The sequence below is a fragment of the Scylla paramamosain genome, chromosome 36, assembly GCF_035594125.1.
Source record: "Scylla paramamosain isolate STU-SP2022 chromosome 36, ASM3559412v1, whole genome shotgun sequence".
Lineage (NCBI taxonomy): Eukaryota > Metazoa > Arthropoda > Malacostraca > Decapoda > Portunidae > Scylla > Scylla paramamosain.
The window spans coordinates 6,099,730-6,115,461 of NC_087186.1; the positions used below are offsets into that span (position 1 = coordinate 6,099,730).

At 41.1% G+C, this 15,732-nt stretch overlaps 2 protein-coding genes across 10 annotated transcripts; both read left to right on the forward strand.

The window, feature by feature from the left end:
* The first annotated feature begins 634 nt into the window (after window positions 1-634).
* On the forward strand, window positions 635-10,333 carry LOC135090745 (zinc transporter ZIP1-like). Of its 5 annotated transcripts, none has more exons than XM_063987780.1 (8): window positions 635-789; window positions 6,832-7,096; window positions 7,773-8,003; window positions 8,282-8,395; window positions 8,691-8,871; window positions 9,102-9,242; window positions 9,376-9,534; window positions 9,904-10,333. In XM_063987780.1, the coding sequence occupies exons 2-8, from the start codon at window positions 6,966-6,968 to the stop codon at window positions 10,057-10,059; spliced, it is 1,113 nt and encodes a 370-aa protein (XP_063843850.1). In that variant the 5' UTR covers window positions 635-789; window positions 6,832-6,965; the 3' UTR covers window positions 10,060-10,333. The 5 variants fall into 5 exon arrangements, with proteins under 5 accessions (XP_063843850.1, XP_063843853.1, XP_063843851.1 ...); XM_063987783.1 differs by lacking the exon at window positions 635-789 and adding an exon at window positions 1,328-1,351; XM_063987781.1 differs by lacking the exon at window positions 635-789 and adding an exon at window positions 1,772-1,910.
* A 2,910-nt stretch (window positions 10,334-13,243) lies between these two features.
* LOC135090754 (uncharacterized) lies at window positions 13,244-15,020 on the forward strand. 5 transcript variants are annotated; one of them, XM_063987807.1, is made up of 4 exons: window positions 13,295-13,594; window positions 14,033-14,176; window positions 14,394-14,519; window positions 14,774-15,020. In XM_063987807.1, the coding sequence occupies exons 1-4, from the start codon at window positions 13,491-13,493 to the stop codon at window positions 14,901-14,903; spliced, it is 504 nt and encodes a 167-aa protein (XP_063843877.1). In that variant the 5' UTR covers window positions 13,295-13,490; the 3' UTR covers window positions 14,904-15,020. The 5 variants fall into 5 exon arrangements, 4 of the variants coding, with proteins under 4 accessions (XP_063843876.1, XP_063843874.1, XP_063843877.1 ...); XR_010262104.1 differs by having other exon boundaries at window positions 13,447-13,594; window positions 14,058-14,176; window positions 14,443-14,519; XM_063987805.1 differs by having other exon boundaries at window positions 13,447-13,594; window positions 14,058-14,149; window positions 14,443-14,519.
* The last annotated feature ends 712 nt before the right edge of the window (window positions 15,021-15,732 follow it).

Sequence of the window (15,732 nt, forward strand, 5' to 3'; positions counted from 1 at the left end):
TCCTTCCTCCTCCTCCTTCTCCTCAATAACATGATTTCCAAAAGAATCTTGAACTACCACAATGATTTGGTGATACAGTGGTACCTCGGCATACGTCCGCTTTAGAATAAGTCCAAATTGGTACGCATCCTGTTTGGACGCAAAAAAAAAAAAAAAATGTTTGGCATACGACCTTTATTTGGAATGCGACTTGCGTGCTAGAACTTATATGGGTCAAAATGAGTCACGGTCACCACAGACACAAACTCTTCTCTCACACAAGCAATATCAGATATACCTATAGTGTTATTCTATTTACATGAAGATGCAATGGGCTTACATAATATATTTTTCTACGTAATCCTTTCTAAGTAGTAACACAAGTAAAATCAAACTCTTTTCATGAACAAATGTATATAAGGTGATTTTCTAGTGAATCGGCATTTAGATTTATTTGGTCATCTTAAGATTTCCAAATGAATACACTCTTGATTGGAAACGTCTTAATCTAGACGACAGTAAACATAAAGGCAACATGTCTGTGACAGTCAAAAGTCCAAATTACATAGATCTCCTTCCTAGTTTATGGAAACGGCAATTTTAGTAAAAAAAAAAAAAAAAAAAAAATTGGCAACTCGAGTGTCCTGGCGATAGTAATGTTGTATCTCTAACCAAAACACACACGTGACTCAGCCGCGCTGGTTGAACTTAAAAAAACACGTTGTTGGACAAGAAGCTGAATGTTGCTGCGGTGCCCATCTCCACTACACCGTTAAGCAATGGATTACGGTACTGGACGCTACAGAAAAAGTAGGATCCCCTAAGAGATGTTTGTTTTGGTTCTCGATTACTTTGCCTTGCTGCTCGCTTCGTGAGAGGGATGCTGAAATCACCCCCCCCCCCCCGAAAAAAAAAAATTAGAGCCATATATCACGATATTACTGAGTAGGTTGTGTCATACTATATAGTATAGTGTGATTTTTTTTTTCATTGTCCAAATCAATAGTTTTATACTTGTAATATGCTTTATTTAAGATAATGCTAGCAGTTTACTCGATAATCATACACACACTAAAAAAAAAATCAGTTTGACTGCATTCTCTCAATATTATCCATACCGGATATTGAAAAGTCGATACATCATTTCAATAGTATCATGATGATCAATGTTCTATGCATCTTTAAGCACCTGGGATTTACTACAACAATATTTTAGCTCTCTTTCCTAAAGTTAGATGAGCAGCAACGACATCTAGCGGTTTAGTTCTGAAAACTCCCCATTCTAGGAAAGTTAATGACTCTCCTTTCTAAACAATAACATCTCTTCCCTTCTCAGTACCATCCTAGTAGGCATTCGACTCTTCTCATTAAGGTAAAATGAGGTTAATTAATCTAATTGCTTTTGTATTTACCATGTATTTTAGTATTAATCAGTGTTGAAGTTATTTTATACAACCCCATCAATATACGTATAATATGGCAATAACAATAGGATTTTTTTTCCCATGAGAAAGGAGTAATCATTTTCTCTTTATTTATGGGAAAAATTTGTTTGGTATACGTCCTGTCTGGTACAAGTCCAAGGATCTGGAACTGATTAAGGACGTATACCGAGGTAGCATTATAGTTTAACAAGTTTTTTAATGTTCTAGTGTTATATTATTAGACTAGCGGAAGGTAAACATTTTCATTATCCTAGTGACATTGTAACAAGACCTCTGCATTATTAGATGAACGAAAAGGAAACACCCTACTGAATGTTATCTCTTGTTGGTAATAAGAGAGAGAGAGAGAGAGAGAGAGAGAGAGAGAGAGAGAGACAGAACAGTACATGGATAAAGACAGTTCCTCCCTGTCCCCTCCCTCGCCCCTCCTAAGCGACGCCTCCCTTCTCCTCCCTCCTCCCCGCTTCCGTCACCTGATTCACAAAGGTAAACAAAGTAAACCAAATTCATCACCATTGTCCTCTGCTGCTGGTCACGTGATAAGTGTAGCGTGTGAATGTGGAAAAGGCCTTGCTTGTCTGTGAGAGTGACGTGAAATAGAGGAGGAGGGGCCAGGGAGTCACGTGAGGCTGTGGTGTCTCGTCTGTGTGGCTGAAACAAGAGAGGAGAGACGAGAGAGACGTACCCAGGAGGAAAGGAAGAACTAGACAGACACGTAGGAGTAAAGGAAGGAGAGATTGAAGGCAACATATGCAAAGATCATCAAGGTAATTATGTATCTGGTGACTGTAGCTGAGGGAAGGAGAGAGAGACGAAACACCGCCAGGCACAGACACAGCCAAGAGTTAAGGAAGGAAAAATTAAGGGAGGCACATCAAGGATTATTAAGGTCTCGCCCTTTCATGCTCTTGTTATTTTGATTTTGTGTAATTCCACTCTCTGTGGACACAGCTAAAGTGGATCTCCACGGTCCCTAGGGTGTTACATTCCTATCACCCAAACCGGCAGTTGGAGTGTGTATTATTGTAGCTGAGGGGTCGCCAGGCGCTGTCAATGACAACTTGTCCTGGTTTTTGAAGCTTTCTGTTGCTGTGCCCATCCTAACCAACCACTGTGGTAGTTTTCTGTTTTCTAAGATATTAATGGTTGGGAGATATAACAGTGACTAATGAGGGAAAGACCCTCATCAAGGCAATGTCTCTCTCTCTCTCTCTCTCTCTCTCTCTCTCTCTCTCTCTCTCTCTCTCTCTTCCCCTGAGACTCACTGAACACTACGTGGGTATCACACAAGTGTTTTTCTGTCAACCATCAACCCTCGACCTCCTGACATTGATACTAGCCTGCCTGGCAAACACACAGACTTGTTTAGAAGTGATGGAATGTTTCCCAGTGATGCTAATGACATACTGACATTAATTCAACTTGTGAAGCAGGTGAAAGGTTAAGTTAGGTTACATTATGATTACACCCCATATGATTAGGTTAGGTTAAGGTAGGGCCCCACATGGTTAGGTTAGATCCCTGCAGGGTTAATTAAGTTGAGGTTTGGCCCTGCATGGTTAAATTTTAGGTTAGGTATGCTGAATAATTTTATTTTTGCTTTGGAGTTTTTAGTTTAGGTATATTGAATATAACCAGTCCTAGTTTCTTAAAATTTGAAAAATGAACTTTCCCTCAGCACTGGCAAGCTCCTAACCATTTCAGTGAGGGATGCCTCAGCATCACCACCATTCTTCCCTCTGGATTGAACAGTACATTTTCATCACTAACACATAAAAAAATATAAAAGAATGTCATTTGCAATGTTTCCTGTAAGGACTTGACTGTCAATTGAACACAAAAATTTATCATTTCATGCTGCATGGCACCACTCCAGTAGTGACCCGAGGAGGGAGGGAGTGAGATGTCATGAGATGTCCTGCCACAACTCTTGCCTCTTTTCACACACTGAACGAAGCAAAGGCCACAGTATCTCTCTGAAGACTTGCTAGTTGATCGTCTGGCCCCGTGATAAGAACTCACAGTGGACAGTACCCCTCACGTCGAAGAATGCGATCGACGTGACTTTGACTTTGGACTTCAACTGTCTTGCTTTCTTCAGTCTTGGTGACGTCAGGCTCTTCCAATGAAGGCTTTGGCGTTTGGTCTCTGGTTCATACTCGAAGATCCATGACTCATCACTAGTGATGACTCTCCCTAGTAAGCCTGGTTCAGTTTCAAGATGCTTGAGGACGTCCTGACACACTTGCATGCATTGATCCATCTGGTCATTCTTTAACAGTTTCAGCACCATCTTTGTGCATACTTTCCACATGTCCAAATCTTCAGTGATAATTTTCCAGAAATTTTCCCGATTCATGCCCAGCTCATTTGTGATCAGTCAAACAATCAGCCGATGATCGCTAGGCACCTGCTTGATGTGCTCAAGCTCGGTTCTGGTCATTGAAGGCCTTTCATTCCTGGGATCTTCCACATCCTCGCATCCCCCTTTAAACTTCTTGCACCACTCAAAAAACATGTGAGCGTGACATCGTCTCATCTCCGTACACTTGCTGCAGCAATCCCAATGCTTCTGACAAAGTTTTCCCCAACTGGACCAGAAACTTCAAGTTTGTTCGTTTCTCTGTGCTCATTGCTTGACAACCTGAAACAAAGGTTATGCATATAAAAACATGTGAAAAAAAAGTTGAGTGGCTGCAGAGAGCTGAGAGCACAATTATATACTCCAGAGGGATTACTTTGAAGGGGAAAACTTGTAGTTTGTAGTTTGGATTCAAAGTAAATCTTTTGTGACATCAGTCCTGGAACTTTTCTGACACACCTTGTATATTCACCTTAGGTTTCTGGCTTTGTAGAGAGCTAAGAAAGGTGTAACCTCAACCATTCACAGACTGCCTTGGGAACAATCAGGCCTTAGCAAGAGAGCCATGCTGTATGGATATCCTGCTCTACAATGTAGCTAGTTACTTGTGTTTTGAAGAATGATCATTTGTTTTGTGTGATAATCATGAATAGGAGCAGCCAGGGATGGAACCTGTGATTGGAGACTCCCAGACAGCCAGATTCACTTAGGTTTTGATGATGGCTCATCTGGTAGCAAGTCAGCATAATGGACACTGGGTCCTCTTGACTGTTTTTCTGTACACGAGCACTGAATATAGTTTTATGATAACAGAAAAGAAGTGTGATAATACTGCTATCATTTATTTGGTGAATACTTGCCCTCAAGAAGCAGAATCACTAAGATGAACCTGTAGGACATAATGTGATGCCCTGTCTGGGAGCATTATGGAAACACTAAGAGATTCATTTGAAACAGAAAATTTGGCTGTAAGAGACTTTTGCCAGGGACTGAATCATGGTCAGGACACTCATGGAGTTGCAGGTCCGACACATAATTGATCAGGCCAAGGTGATCACCAAGGCCTGGGTGGATTTTGGTTGGTGTGAACTGTCTTGTCACCTTTTTGTTTAGCAGCACCATAGGTGCTTTCATAGCCCTCAATATCTTGATATATAGATAGAACAGCTTAAAACTTGACATTTGAAGTATTTCTCATGTGTAGTGTAGGGCCTCCTGTGTATGACTCAAATCTTCTGAGTCATCACCACAGTGCCACATCCTGTGATCTCACTTTGTTGCTTTCATGACTTATATTCTGGATTGATGTTGTGTTCTGTATTTAACTAGATTTCCTTTGCTTGTTATGCCTGCCTTTGTAGTTCAAGGGGAGGATAACTCAGTGTACATTTTGATTTACCATCTCCCTACATTGGTGAGTGCTGACAAGTAGACAGCCTTCCTTGTTGTTCCTTCTTACTCTTTACCATGCCTTCTGTGGTATAGAAAATAACAATCATTACATAGGATATGTAGTCATTAAATGCTCTGCCATTGCCAAAAGATTATGATAAAAATTGATTATTAAGATTAATGATTAAGAAGGCTATCCTGGTTTTATTAGTGTTTTTATATTCAGTATTCATATCACAAAATTATAGACCCTAGAAAATTTGGACTGAAGTGATCCTGAAGGACCTGAGAGATCCCAGGCTGTGCAGGGAGGCTGCCGGTGACTGTGACATGGTGAGCCCCTTGTAGGTGAATAGGGCCAACACATGCAAGCGTTTGGGGAGTCTTTCAAAATTATGATAATGGTGATAATTGTATCAGTGTTATCAGCCTGTAAAAGTGTGTCATTGCAGCATCCAAAATGAGATACTTCCTCTCTGACGTTTATTGAGATAAGATAATTAATACATTGCATGTGTGTGAAATTGTTTTTTTGTGAAATGGAAAGTTGTAGACAGATCTTATCAGTAAGAGGGTTAATTTCCATGTTTTGAAAGGCAGTTCAATGGTCTGATTGCATTACCTGTTTTGCTGTTTGATGATTGCTGTAAGACCAAATTGAATGGCAAGGGGGAAAGTAGATTCTTTAAAATGATTATGAAGACATATTGAAGAGATTGCCTTTGTTTATATAGACTGAGATGATGATTGCCTTTTCTAGTCTTCCTCTTTTTTTTCTCATGCCATCCCACATTTTGTGCAACCATTCACTCATAGTTCCTTCTGTTTAACATCTCAGCCATAATCTTGTCCACCTTTGTTGCCTTGTTGGTCTTCAGATTTTCAGTTGCTTTCATTGCCTTATTTCTTTTATATTGTTCATGTGATAGTTTGTAACTGAAGTATTTATCTTTGCACACATGAAGGCTATCACATCTGTGCAGAGTTATCAGTGTCCTGGCACAGTCAGTATATCATTTATTAGAATGCAGTGGTGAAAATTAAGGTTATTAAAATTTGTGAAACTGTCATGGTTACAGAAGAAAAGTAAGTTATCTCTTGTATCTTTGTAAATGCACGTGTACATTCATATGGCTTGACTTTAGGTTTATTTCTTGCTTGAAATGTGAGAAAAATTTGTAGTGTTACCAGATCACTAAATTGTAATCAGAGATAATAAAGGTCATCAGTAAGGCTTATTGATTTATGATAATGCAGCCACCAGTCATTGTGTGTGTGTGTGTGTGTGTGTGTGTGTGTATAGAGTACAGGGTGTCAGGGTGCCCTCCCCTCTGCACCTGTGTTCAGTAAGTTGTACACTGTGGCTGCACACACATCAGATGTATCTGACTCATCTCAGTACATGGTCAAGGGTTTGCTCTGTGGTAAGATGCTTCTGAATAGTGTGTCATTAGTGTTGTTGACTCATCATACATATTTGTGTTTTTGCTTAAAATTCAACTTATATAATATCTTTTAAATTTTATATCTGTTGAAAGTTTTGCTTCAGTGTGTGTGAATTTACTAGTTTTCTGCTTTCCCTGATGAAATAAGTGTTGTGGCTTGATGGAGCCCACACATGACCATGTTTTATGTTATGTACTGATGTTTCAGAAAAAGCAAGACAGTCTGTGATGTGTCTGTGTGACTGAGACAAGCTGTATGCTAACCACCACCACCACCTCTTTTACCACTGTGCTGTGTGAGCTGCTCTAATCTTCTGTGCTTGTTCCACCTCCATCGACACCATGTGGAACATCATCACCATCAAGGGCATTGTCCTTGTGGTGATGTTCTTTATCACTTTCGTGTGCTCCATGCTCCCCATCTTGTTTGTACGACACATCAGGGAGACCCACGACTCTGGCCGGAGGTCCAGGTGAGTGTGTGGCCCAGCAGGTGTGATAGGTCTTGCACAGGCAGGAGTGTATGTTCAGGTGTGGTCTTTGTAGTCACCAGGTGTGTCCTTTGTCATGCTGCTTTTGGAACTTCATTGAAACATTGAGAAACTGAGCTAAAGGTAGAGTAGACTGGCCATGAGAGGTCATTGCTGCGGATTAATCCCTGGCAGGACACTTGGGGTAAACACAGGTCCAACACAGTACCTGTTAGACCATCCTCTAACTAGATTTTGGTGTAGCTTGATTGTCCTGTCACTCCACCTTTACTTGAAATATCAAAGTCAGGCCAAGCTAAGACAGTTTTTCTTGGAGCAGAATCATCATATAATGCAAATTTTTATTGAAGCGTGGTGTGTATAAATTATTTAATGTTTAATGGGATGTTCTTTAAAGGAACATATCCCAGATATAGTGATAGAATTCAAGAAATATGTAGTGTGTATTTAATACAATGCTTTTCTCAGAAAGATGACACAGTATTTCTAAATTCATGCTATGGCACAAATAGCAACCCAAAAAGCTAGTGATGTTCACCCTTGTATTGCCATTTACCCTGAAATGCTGACTTCTGTGACAGCAGGCATCCCAAACCTAATGCACTTTGTGTCGTTAGTACCCAGCTGTGCTGAGGCTTGTACTCTGGCTTGTCTCCAGGTACCAGGTGCTGCTGAGTTTCATGTCTTGCTCTGCTGGTGGAGTCTTCATGGGCACCTGCATCCTGGACCTTTTCCCTGATGTGCAGCAACAACTGGACCTCCTGATGGATCAGAACTTTGCCACCCAGTCTTACCCTGTCGCCGAGTTCATTGTGGTGTTTGGCTTCCTGCTTGTCCTCACCATGGAACAGATTGTCCTTGATTATAAGGAACAGAGCCTTCTTAACCGGTCAGTTATGCTCTTTACTTAAATTATTATTACCTCTAATCCAGTCACCTTTAGGGGATCGATCCTTTTTCAAAACTCCCAGCCTTTAAATTTTGCCCATTTTAGGAAGATATATTTTTCACTTGGTAGATATGAGCCTGAAGAAGAATTTCACTATAACACAGTTTAAGGCACATGAATTGATGTATTTATGCACCAAACATTTCCACACTTGGGTCTTAGTATTGAGTTGTGCCTGATTGTTGAGTGAGTGTTTTTTATTCTGTCTGTTCCCTCAGGCCGCCTGAGGCTCAGGCACTGCTGAGTGAGCCAGAGGAGCAGCGGCGCACACTTGTGCAACAACACAATCTGAGTGGCATCACAGATCAGCCGGACCTGACGGCCTCCATCAGGCAAGTGTAAAGTAAAAAGTGGTGGAGGACGGATGGAATTCAGTGCCACACACACATCTTGTGCCAGTGGTTGGTTGGCTAACATTAGGCATGGGTGATTTTGTGGACAAATGGATTGCATGCTACCAATGAAATTTTTATCAGCTTCATGTTGCCATGTTAATGTGAAGAAAAGTATGAAACTTGAGACAAGGGGACATTTCAGGATGTCTTTAAGTTATTATTCTAGAGGACTGTTCATGAAACATAGTGTGCTTCTTTCTTTGCTGACTTTGGTGTTCACTGCATCACTCAGGAGTGAGACTGGGTCCCTGAGTGGGGCAAGCCAGGGCTACAACACTGCTGCGGACCACTGTGGCCCAGAGCATGCGGGGGGTCACAGCCACAACATTTTTGACCACTCTGTCCACCATGACATTGCCTCCCACTCCTCCCTGCGCTCCCTCCTTCTGCTGTTTGCACTGTCACTTCACTCGGTAATATTTTGAATTTGTTGATTTTGGTGAAGGTGCTTTATGTTTTAGACTGTTAATACCTATCAGTTAGAGATACTGTTGAGAGTGTTACAGGGACAGGTGTAGAGTATTATATTAGGGTGTTGTGATACTTGATAGATTCCAACTTTGGTCAGACATGTTAATACTGTTATATTACTCAGACAGTCAGGAGTGAGTGAAGTTAAATACTTTGTTTTGTGTGTTGGTAGGTGTTTGAGGGACTGGCAGTGGGGCTGCAGGGGAGCATTGACGATGTGGTCAGTCTGTTTCTTGTGGTCATTTTCCACAAGGGAATCATTGCCTTCTCTCTGGGACTGAACATGGTCCAGTCAAAGCTGTCGGTCACACAGGTATGAGCTTGCCTGAGGTAAAGTGTTACCTGAATGATGATCTGATATTAAAATAAGGTTAAGGTTTGTCATCTTCAGCATAGAGATGTATGAATCCCCTCATGTGGTGATGGCTCTTTCTCACTTCCTCCAGATGCTGATGGGCAACATGTTCTTCTGCATCACTGCCCCACTTGGTCTGGGTCTGGGGATGGGAATCACAGAGATGCAGGCCACCTTCACCACAGCAGCTGTTTCAGGCACACTTCAGGGCATTGCTTGTGGCACCTTCCTTTATGTCACATTCTTTGAGGTGAGTCCCTCCCTGTGAGCCATGAGGTGTTGCTGCTTTGTGTCGTGCACATGGGTTGAGGGTGTTGAGTCTGGGTGCGTGGGAATGTGGGTGAATTATTAAGAATTTTTATATAATGTGATTCCTTATGATATATTTAAGGTTTCAAATTCTTTGTTTGATGTTATTAACTACTTGGTGGTGTAGTGTGTCATGTGCTTGGTTCATAACATAGAACCCTTACTACAAGACATCAGAAGTGGTCTAATGTTTTCTACAACTTCTTATGCTTTTATATGATGTCACTTTCCCTTAATAGCACCACATTAAAAGTTGACCAAACAAATTTCTGTTGCAAAGAAGGAAGTTTGACTTCATGGCCTCTCACAGGTCCTGCCTCATGAGATGAACAGTGGTGAGAACAGACTGCTCAAGCTGCTGTTCATCATCCTGGGCTTCGCCGCAGTATGTGGTGTTCTGTACCTGGATCCAGACATCAAGCGCCCTCGCTGTTTCCAGGAGCCTCTGCCAGCTGGTCCCACGTAACGCACAGGTGGTGAGAGAGCAGGCTTTATTGTGGTGTGGGCTGTGAGGCGAGACATGTGTGCCTGTGCTAGGTTGCCTGGTTGAGAGTTGTGTGTATCAGTACAGGCTGGTTGTGCATTGGTGTGACTGCTGAATAGTGATGTGCTGGAAAATGTGAGATGTTTTGTATGATGAAGTATGACTAGGTAATATTTTGCCACCAGATGAAAAGGCAGGTTATTTGAATAAATGCACTTACTGACTTGCTGGTGGGATGGGGAAAGTTATGAAGAGATTAAGAGTTGTGGGTTGGAGTAGCTGAGAGGTGTAGGAAGTAAAGAGATCCTCTTTTTGGGTTTAGGAAGGGATATAAAAACCCAGGGAGGAGTTAGGATTCTTTTAATCTCTAACGTTTCGGCTGAATAGCCATCCTCAGAGAGACTGACTTACATGAGTGAAAACACACTATTTATAACAACATACAAAATTTTCTCATTTGACATTCATACAGAGTATTGCCATCCTGGCGTGTACCTCACCTAATTTTATTTTTCTAGTCAGGTGGCATTATCCGCCTACGTGACGAGCCTTTACTGGGGATTTTCCTTGTACCTGACCTGAGGGCCAATCTGGCGGAATTACCCGCCCACCTGATTAAACCTTCTCTGTGGTTAATGACTTCCCTAGTTGTTATGAGGGCTGCCTCTATAGCTTTTCTCATTCTTTTCTTCAATCCAACTTTAATTTCTTTAGCCTTTTTCCCATTTTGGTAGGTGTTTACATTTTTCTATGTGCAATACAAGGGAGTTTGATGTGTTGTGTTTTAAAACATCTCTCCTATGCTCTGTTATTCTTGTTTTAAGTCCCCTGCCTGTTTCTCCTATGTATTGCTTTGTACAGCCTTTGCATGGTATGCTGTACACTACGCTGTTATTATTAACAAGTCCGGTCTTTTTAATAATGAGCTAACGAGGACTAAAAAGACTGGTCTGTTAATAATAACAGCGTAGTGTACAGCATACCATGCAAAGGTTGTACAAAGCAATACATAGAAGAAACAGGCAGGGGACTTAAAACAAGAATAACAGAGCATAGGAGAGATGTTTTAAAATAAAAACACAACACATCAAACTCCCTTGTATTGCACATAGAAAAATGTAAACACCTACCAAAATGGGAAGAGGCTAAAGAAATTAAAGTTGGATTGAAGAAAAGAATGAGAAAAGCTATAGAGGCAGCCCTCATAACAACTAGGGAAGTCATTAACCACAGAGAAGGTTTAATCAGGTGGGCGGGTAATTCTGCCAGATTGGCCCTCAGGTCAGGTACAAGGAAAATCCCCAGTAAAGGCTCGTCATGTAGGCGGATAATGCCACCTGACTAGGAAAATAAAATTAGGTGAGGTACACGCCAGGATGGCAATACTCTGTACGAATGTCAAATGAGAAAATTTTGTATGTTGTTATAAATAGTGTGTTTTCACTCATGTAAATCAGTCTCTCTGAGGATGGCTATTCAGCCGAAACGTTAGAGATTAAAAGAATCCTAACTCCTCCCTGGGTTTTTATCCCCCTTCCTAAACCCAACTACTTGTCAACATGAACAATGCAGATCCTCTTTTTCTTTCTTTCTTTCTTTCTTTCTTTTTTTTTTTTTTTTTTTTTTTATCTGCCTCAAAATAAACATTGTGGAAAAACCCTATCTCTTGAACTCAGCATTAATACTGCTGCAGTATTATTAATGTTTAGTGATGCCAGCTGGAAATATTGCTTGCTGGTGGGGTCAGAGACAAATGAATCTCCAGTCTTTATAGTGTTGTTCTCCACCATCAGCCCTCCTCCCTCTTCTCGAGGTAGCCAAAGTAATTCTGTGTATGTATATATAGAGGACATATTTTAGTTTTTTTTAATAGATATTTTTATTTTAATATATTCTTGGTTTTATTATGCAAGCGTGATTTTATGTTAATGCAATATTTAGTGATTGTCATTAATGAACAACACCTCCTTGTGTCGGCTGCCCTTCTGTTACAGTACTTTGTTTTGTCCCTCCCCCTTCGTGAAAACATCTTATGCAAAACTGATTGCTTGTCAAATTTTTCATAACTGTGAACTATTCATTCCTGTAAGTATACCAAACTTGCCTTGCTATTGGAAGTTCTTTTATTGTTTAGTATAGTGATATATGAATCATTTTATTTTCTTATGACACTTGTGGCATTGATCCTGTATATTCCCACAACAGGTTAGGACTCTGTCTTCCACAAGCACATTTTGTTATTTTATATGTGATGCATCTTGATTTTATTTGTTATTGTATGAAATATTTTCTCAAATAAACCATATACCATATTATCTCCTAATTGGCTTAGCAAAGCCTACCCTGCCTCACCTTGCTGCACCTGCTGTGTGGTGGCAGCTTGACGGGCCTGTGTCATCCTGTCTTCAAGCTGAGGTGCTGGTACAAGCATTCCCATCCACATAATTTTACCATGTATAGCAACTTTTTATTGGGTGGAGTGCTCTAGAATATCAAATACCAATGTCTGCAGTCCCTTGTTCTGAAGGTGCCTTCCAGCTTTATAAATACTTCTAAATTTCATCTTTACATAAATTATAAGTACAGTATTGAGTTGTGACATTAATAGCAGCAAAGCAGGAACATGCTACAAAGATTCAATAATCAGATTCCTATATTGAATCTTGAAGGTTAATGAAAGTCATAGCCTTATTAACTTTCAAAATTGAATATATATATATATATATATATATATATATATATATATATATATATATATATATATATATATATATATATATATATATATATATATATATATATATATATATATATATATATATAAGATAAAAGAAACAAGTAACATGAAATGAAAATTATCATTATATAATAGTTGTATTTTTATTAATTTATTTTCTTTTATTTGTTTATTTTTTACATGAATCATTCAATCAGAATATTAAGAGTTGTCTTTAATGTGTTGTAATTTATGTTTTCTCCTAGTTATTCCCGTATAACATTCCACTTGTAAAGCCGGCGCCGCTGTGCCACTGACGAGACTTCCCTTTTACATTATCTCCCATCAGTCTCCCTCAACTGTGCGAGCCGCCCAGTGATGCTTTGAGGGCTTGATTTGATTTTAGCTATTTCATGATTCCCCCCCCTCCTCTCTCTCTCTCTCTCTCTCTCTCTCTCTCTCTCTCTCTCTCTCTCTCTCTCTCTCTCTCTCTCTCTCTCGTTTCATACAGCAGTATTCAAGACAGCCTCCTTTATCAGCATACTTACATATACATGAAGACTGCTGGAATTTACTAAGACTAGGAAGAATCAATAATTTCATCAGATGTTTTGTAGAGTACCCCATAAAACGTAGATTCTCTCTCTCTCTCTCTCTCTCTCTCTCTCTCTCTCTCTCTCTCTCTGTTTCGTGGCGGATGCACACAGCAGTGAGCGGGAGGAGGTCAATCCTTACGGGCGCAGGATCCGTCTCTGTGGTCAGTGACTCGCACCTCGGCTGGGAAAGTTCCCCACAGCAAAGGTTGGTGTGCCGCTCATCTGCCTTGTTGTTTCTTCGCCTGTTATTTTCAGCCTCATGATTATGACAAGATTAAGGTTAGCTGTGTTTCATTCCTCGGATTTGACGAGTGTTAATCTGCAGGTTTAGTCATGGTTATTGGTATCCTGCATGTACTGCCACGTGCATGTAGGACTGTTCGGAGCTGGCGGAAGAGTGATGCAATGCATCGCTTTGCGATGAACGCATCTGTTTTATTTGGGACTTATAGGCAGCCTTATTTCAAAGGTCCTGCAGCCCCGCCGGCTTGCTACAATTTAGTGTGCGAGGACGATCAATTTCCTCTTTCTGTTTAATGTACATTCTCTCAGCGTGAGAAAGGCAAAGGATGTTATTTTTGGCTGATGTGTGTTTATAACAGGTGTTAGGCTTGACAAGTTCTGATAACATGATTCCCTTCAGCATAAGCCTTCACCCTCATCCGCAGCACTCAGACCATGAAAATGTCCCAGCTGATGTCTCCACCGCTCCTACCACTGCTGCTGCTGCTGAGCCTCGGCCTGGGTGCTGCAGCACCAGGTGGGAAATCAAGCCCCTAGTTGTGAGGTAACGGATGGGTATCTGGGGAAGGGAGAAGTCCTCAACTTTATTTTGTAACAATATGATTGAGAAAGACGGTTCCCATTCCCCCCCACATCCTTCTCCCTCCCGTGGTGCTCCCCCACGCAGCCTTCGCGGGTCAGTTCCCTGACGCTTCATTTTCCTTTAACATTGGTACGAACAACTTGGCTTAAAATGGAATAACGAGGTGTTCTCCCGATAGGTTACAGGCGAAAATGCCATTGCTTATAAGATGGGACTCTGCTTTCCAGTGGCCCGGTCAAATTTGGATCTCGGTATTAGCACCGTCGCAATCGCCGGTGGCAGACCAGCGTTCTTCCCAAGCGTGGTAAGAGACGCTGCCTTGTGGCCGCCGCAGCAGCTATTGCAATATAACCTCTGTTGAGATAGTTGTTTTTTTTTTTTTTTTTTTTTTTTTTTACAAAGTCTGAACAACTTACGTAACTTAAGTTGATTGTTGATCATTGTGTAATTTATTATGGGAAGCAGCTACTGGCAGGTCACTAACTACTGACCCAACCCCCCTGCCGAGCAGCGCGGCACTGGGGCATTCCAACCACACTGTTCCACATCTCGTTTCAGGGCACGCTGTTTGGCTCTCCTTCCGATGACCCGGCGCCGCCCATACGCTTTGGCGTACCCACATGGCGTCCCCGGGGCTGAACCTGGCGTACAGGGGCGGGCCACACAGCCGCCGATCTTGTTGGGATGACAGACCCAGGACTGTCGCGCAGTGGGCACCGAGTCTTCATATCAATGTGATACCCTCACATCTTTAGCCTCCACTTCACTCTGTGACCCAAACTATAATAAAGATCTCACTACTGAAGCTTATTTCATTCGTATGCGGAGAGACAAACACTCACCGGTGTACCGGTGTAATATTTATAAAGAGACGCAATGTTACCTGCTTATAGATCGCTGAGACTTTTAAAGCAATGTTATATATAAGGAAATAAGGACTATGTTTGATGTTTATATCATATAATTGCGTCACCATTGTGGTGGTGGTGGTGAGAAGGAAGGTGAGGTGGGGAATCCCCTCCCGTGTTGAGGGAGAGGGCAGCTAACCCGACAGGATCGCGGCAAGGGTCGCCTCACGCCTGAGTTTCCTTATCTCGTTGCTCAAACTTTCCATGCAGGAAATTTTCATAGAGTAAGGACGACATCTAGAGGGAAGCTAGCATTTTCCAGTGGTTAATTTATTTGAAATGTGAATACAAATTAAACCAAATTACCACTTACGTGATGACTACATCCACTTTGCAAAATGGAGATTACTGATCACATTTACACTGAACAAGTAAGAAAAAAGAAAGGCTTCAATATAGCCAGATTAAAGAAAAATATATAAAACGTACACATGTTATCTTTGCTCAATAAGAGTAATGTGTGTGTGTGTGTGTGTGTGTGTGTGTGTGTGTGATGGAATACTCATTAATTGCCATCTTTACATCCTCCGCCATGAATAGCTGTAAGTAAAGTAAAATAAAAAAAAAAGATAAATAAAAAATCTGAAGTGAAGCAAGTGTCGAAAAGTG

What these genes read in the sequence shown, in the direction of transcription:
- LOC135090754 (XM_063987807.1), top strand. Translation starts at nt 13,491, where the DNA reads ATGCACACAGCAGTGAGCGGGAGGAGGTCAATCCTTACGGGCGCAGGA. An exon ending in GAAAGTTCCCCACAGCAAAG is followed by an intron (nt 13,595 to 14,032) that starts GTTGGTGTGCCG and finishes GATTCCCTTCAG; the next exon opens with CATAAGCCTTCACCCTCATC. An exon ending in CAGCGTTCTTCCCAAGCGTG is followed by an intron (nt 14,520 to 14,773) that starts GTAAGAGACGCT and finishes ATCTCGTTTCAG; the next exon opens with GGCACGCTGTTTGGCTCTCC.
- LOC135090745 (XM_063987780.1), top strand. Translation starts at nt 6,966, where the DNA reads ATGTGGAACATCATCACCATCAAGGGCATTGTCCTTGTGGTGATGTTC. An exon ending in GACCTGACGGCCTCCATCAG is followed by an intron (nt 8,396 to 8,690) that starts GCAAGTGTAAAG and finishes TGCATCACTCAG; the next exon opens with GAGTGAGACTGGGTCCCTGA. An exon ending in TTTATGTCACATTCTTTGAG is followed by an intron (nt 9,535 to 9,903) that starts GTGAGTCCCTCC and finishes GGCCTCTCACAG; the next exon opens with GTCCTGCCTCATGAGATGAA.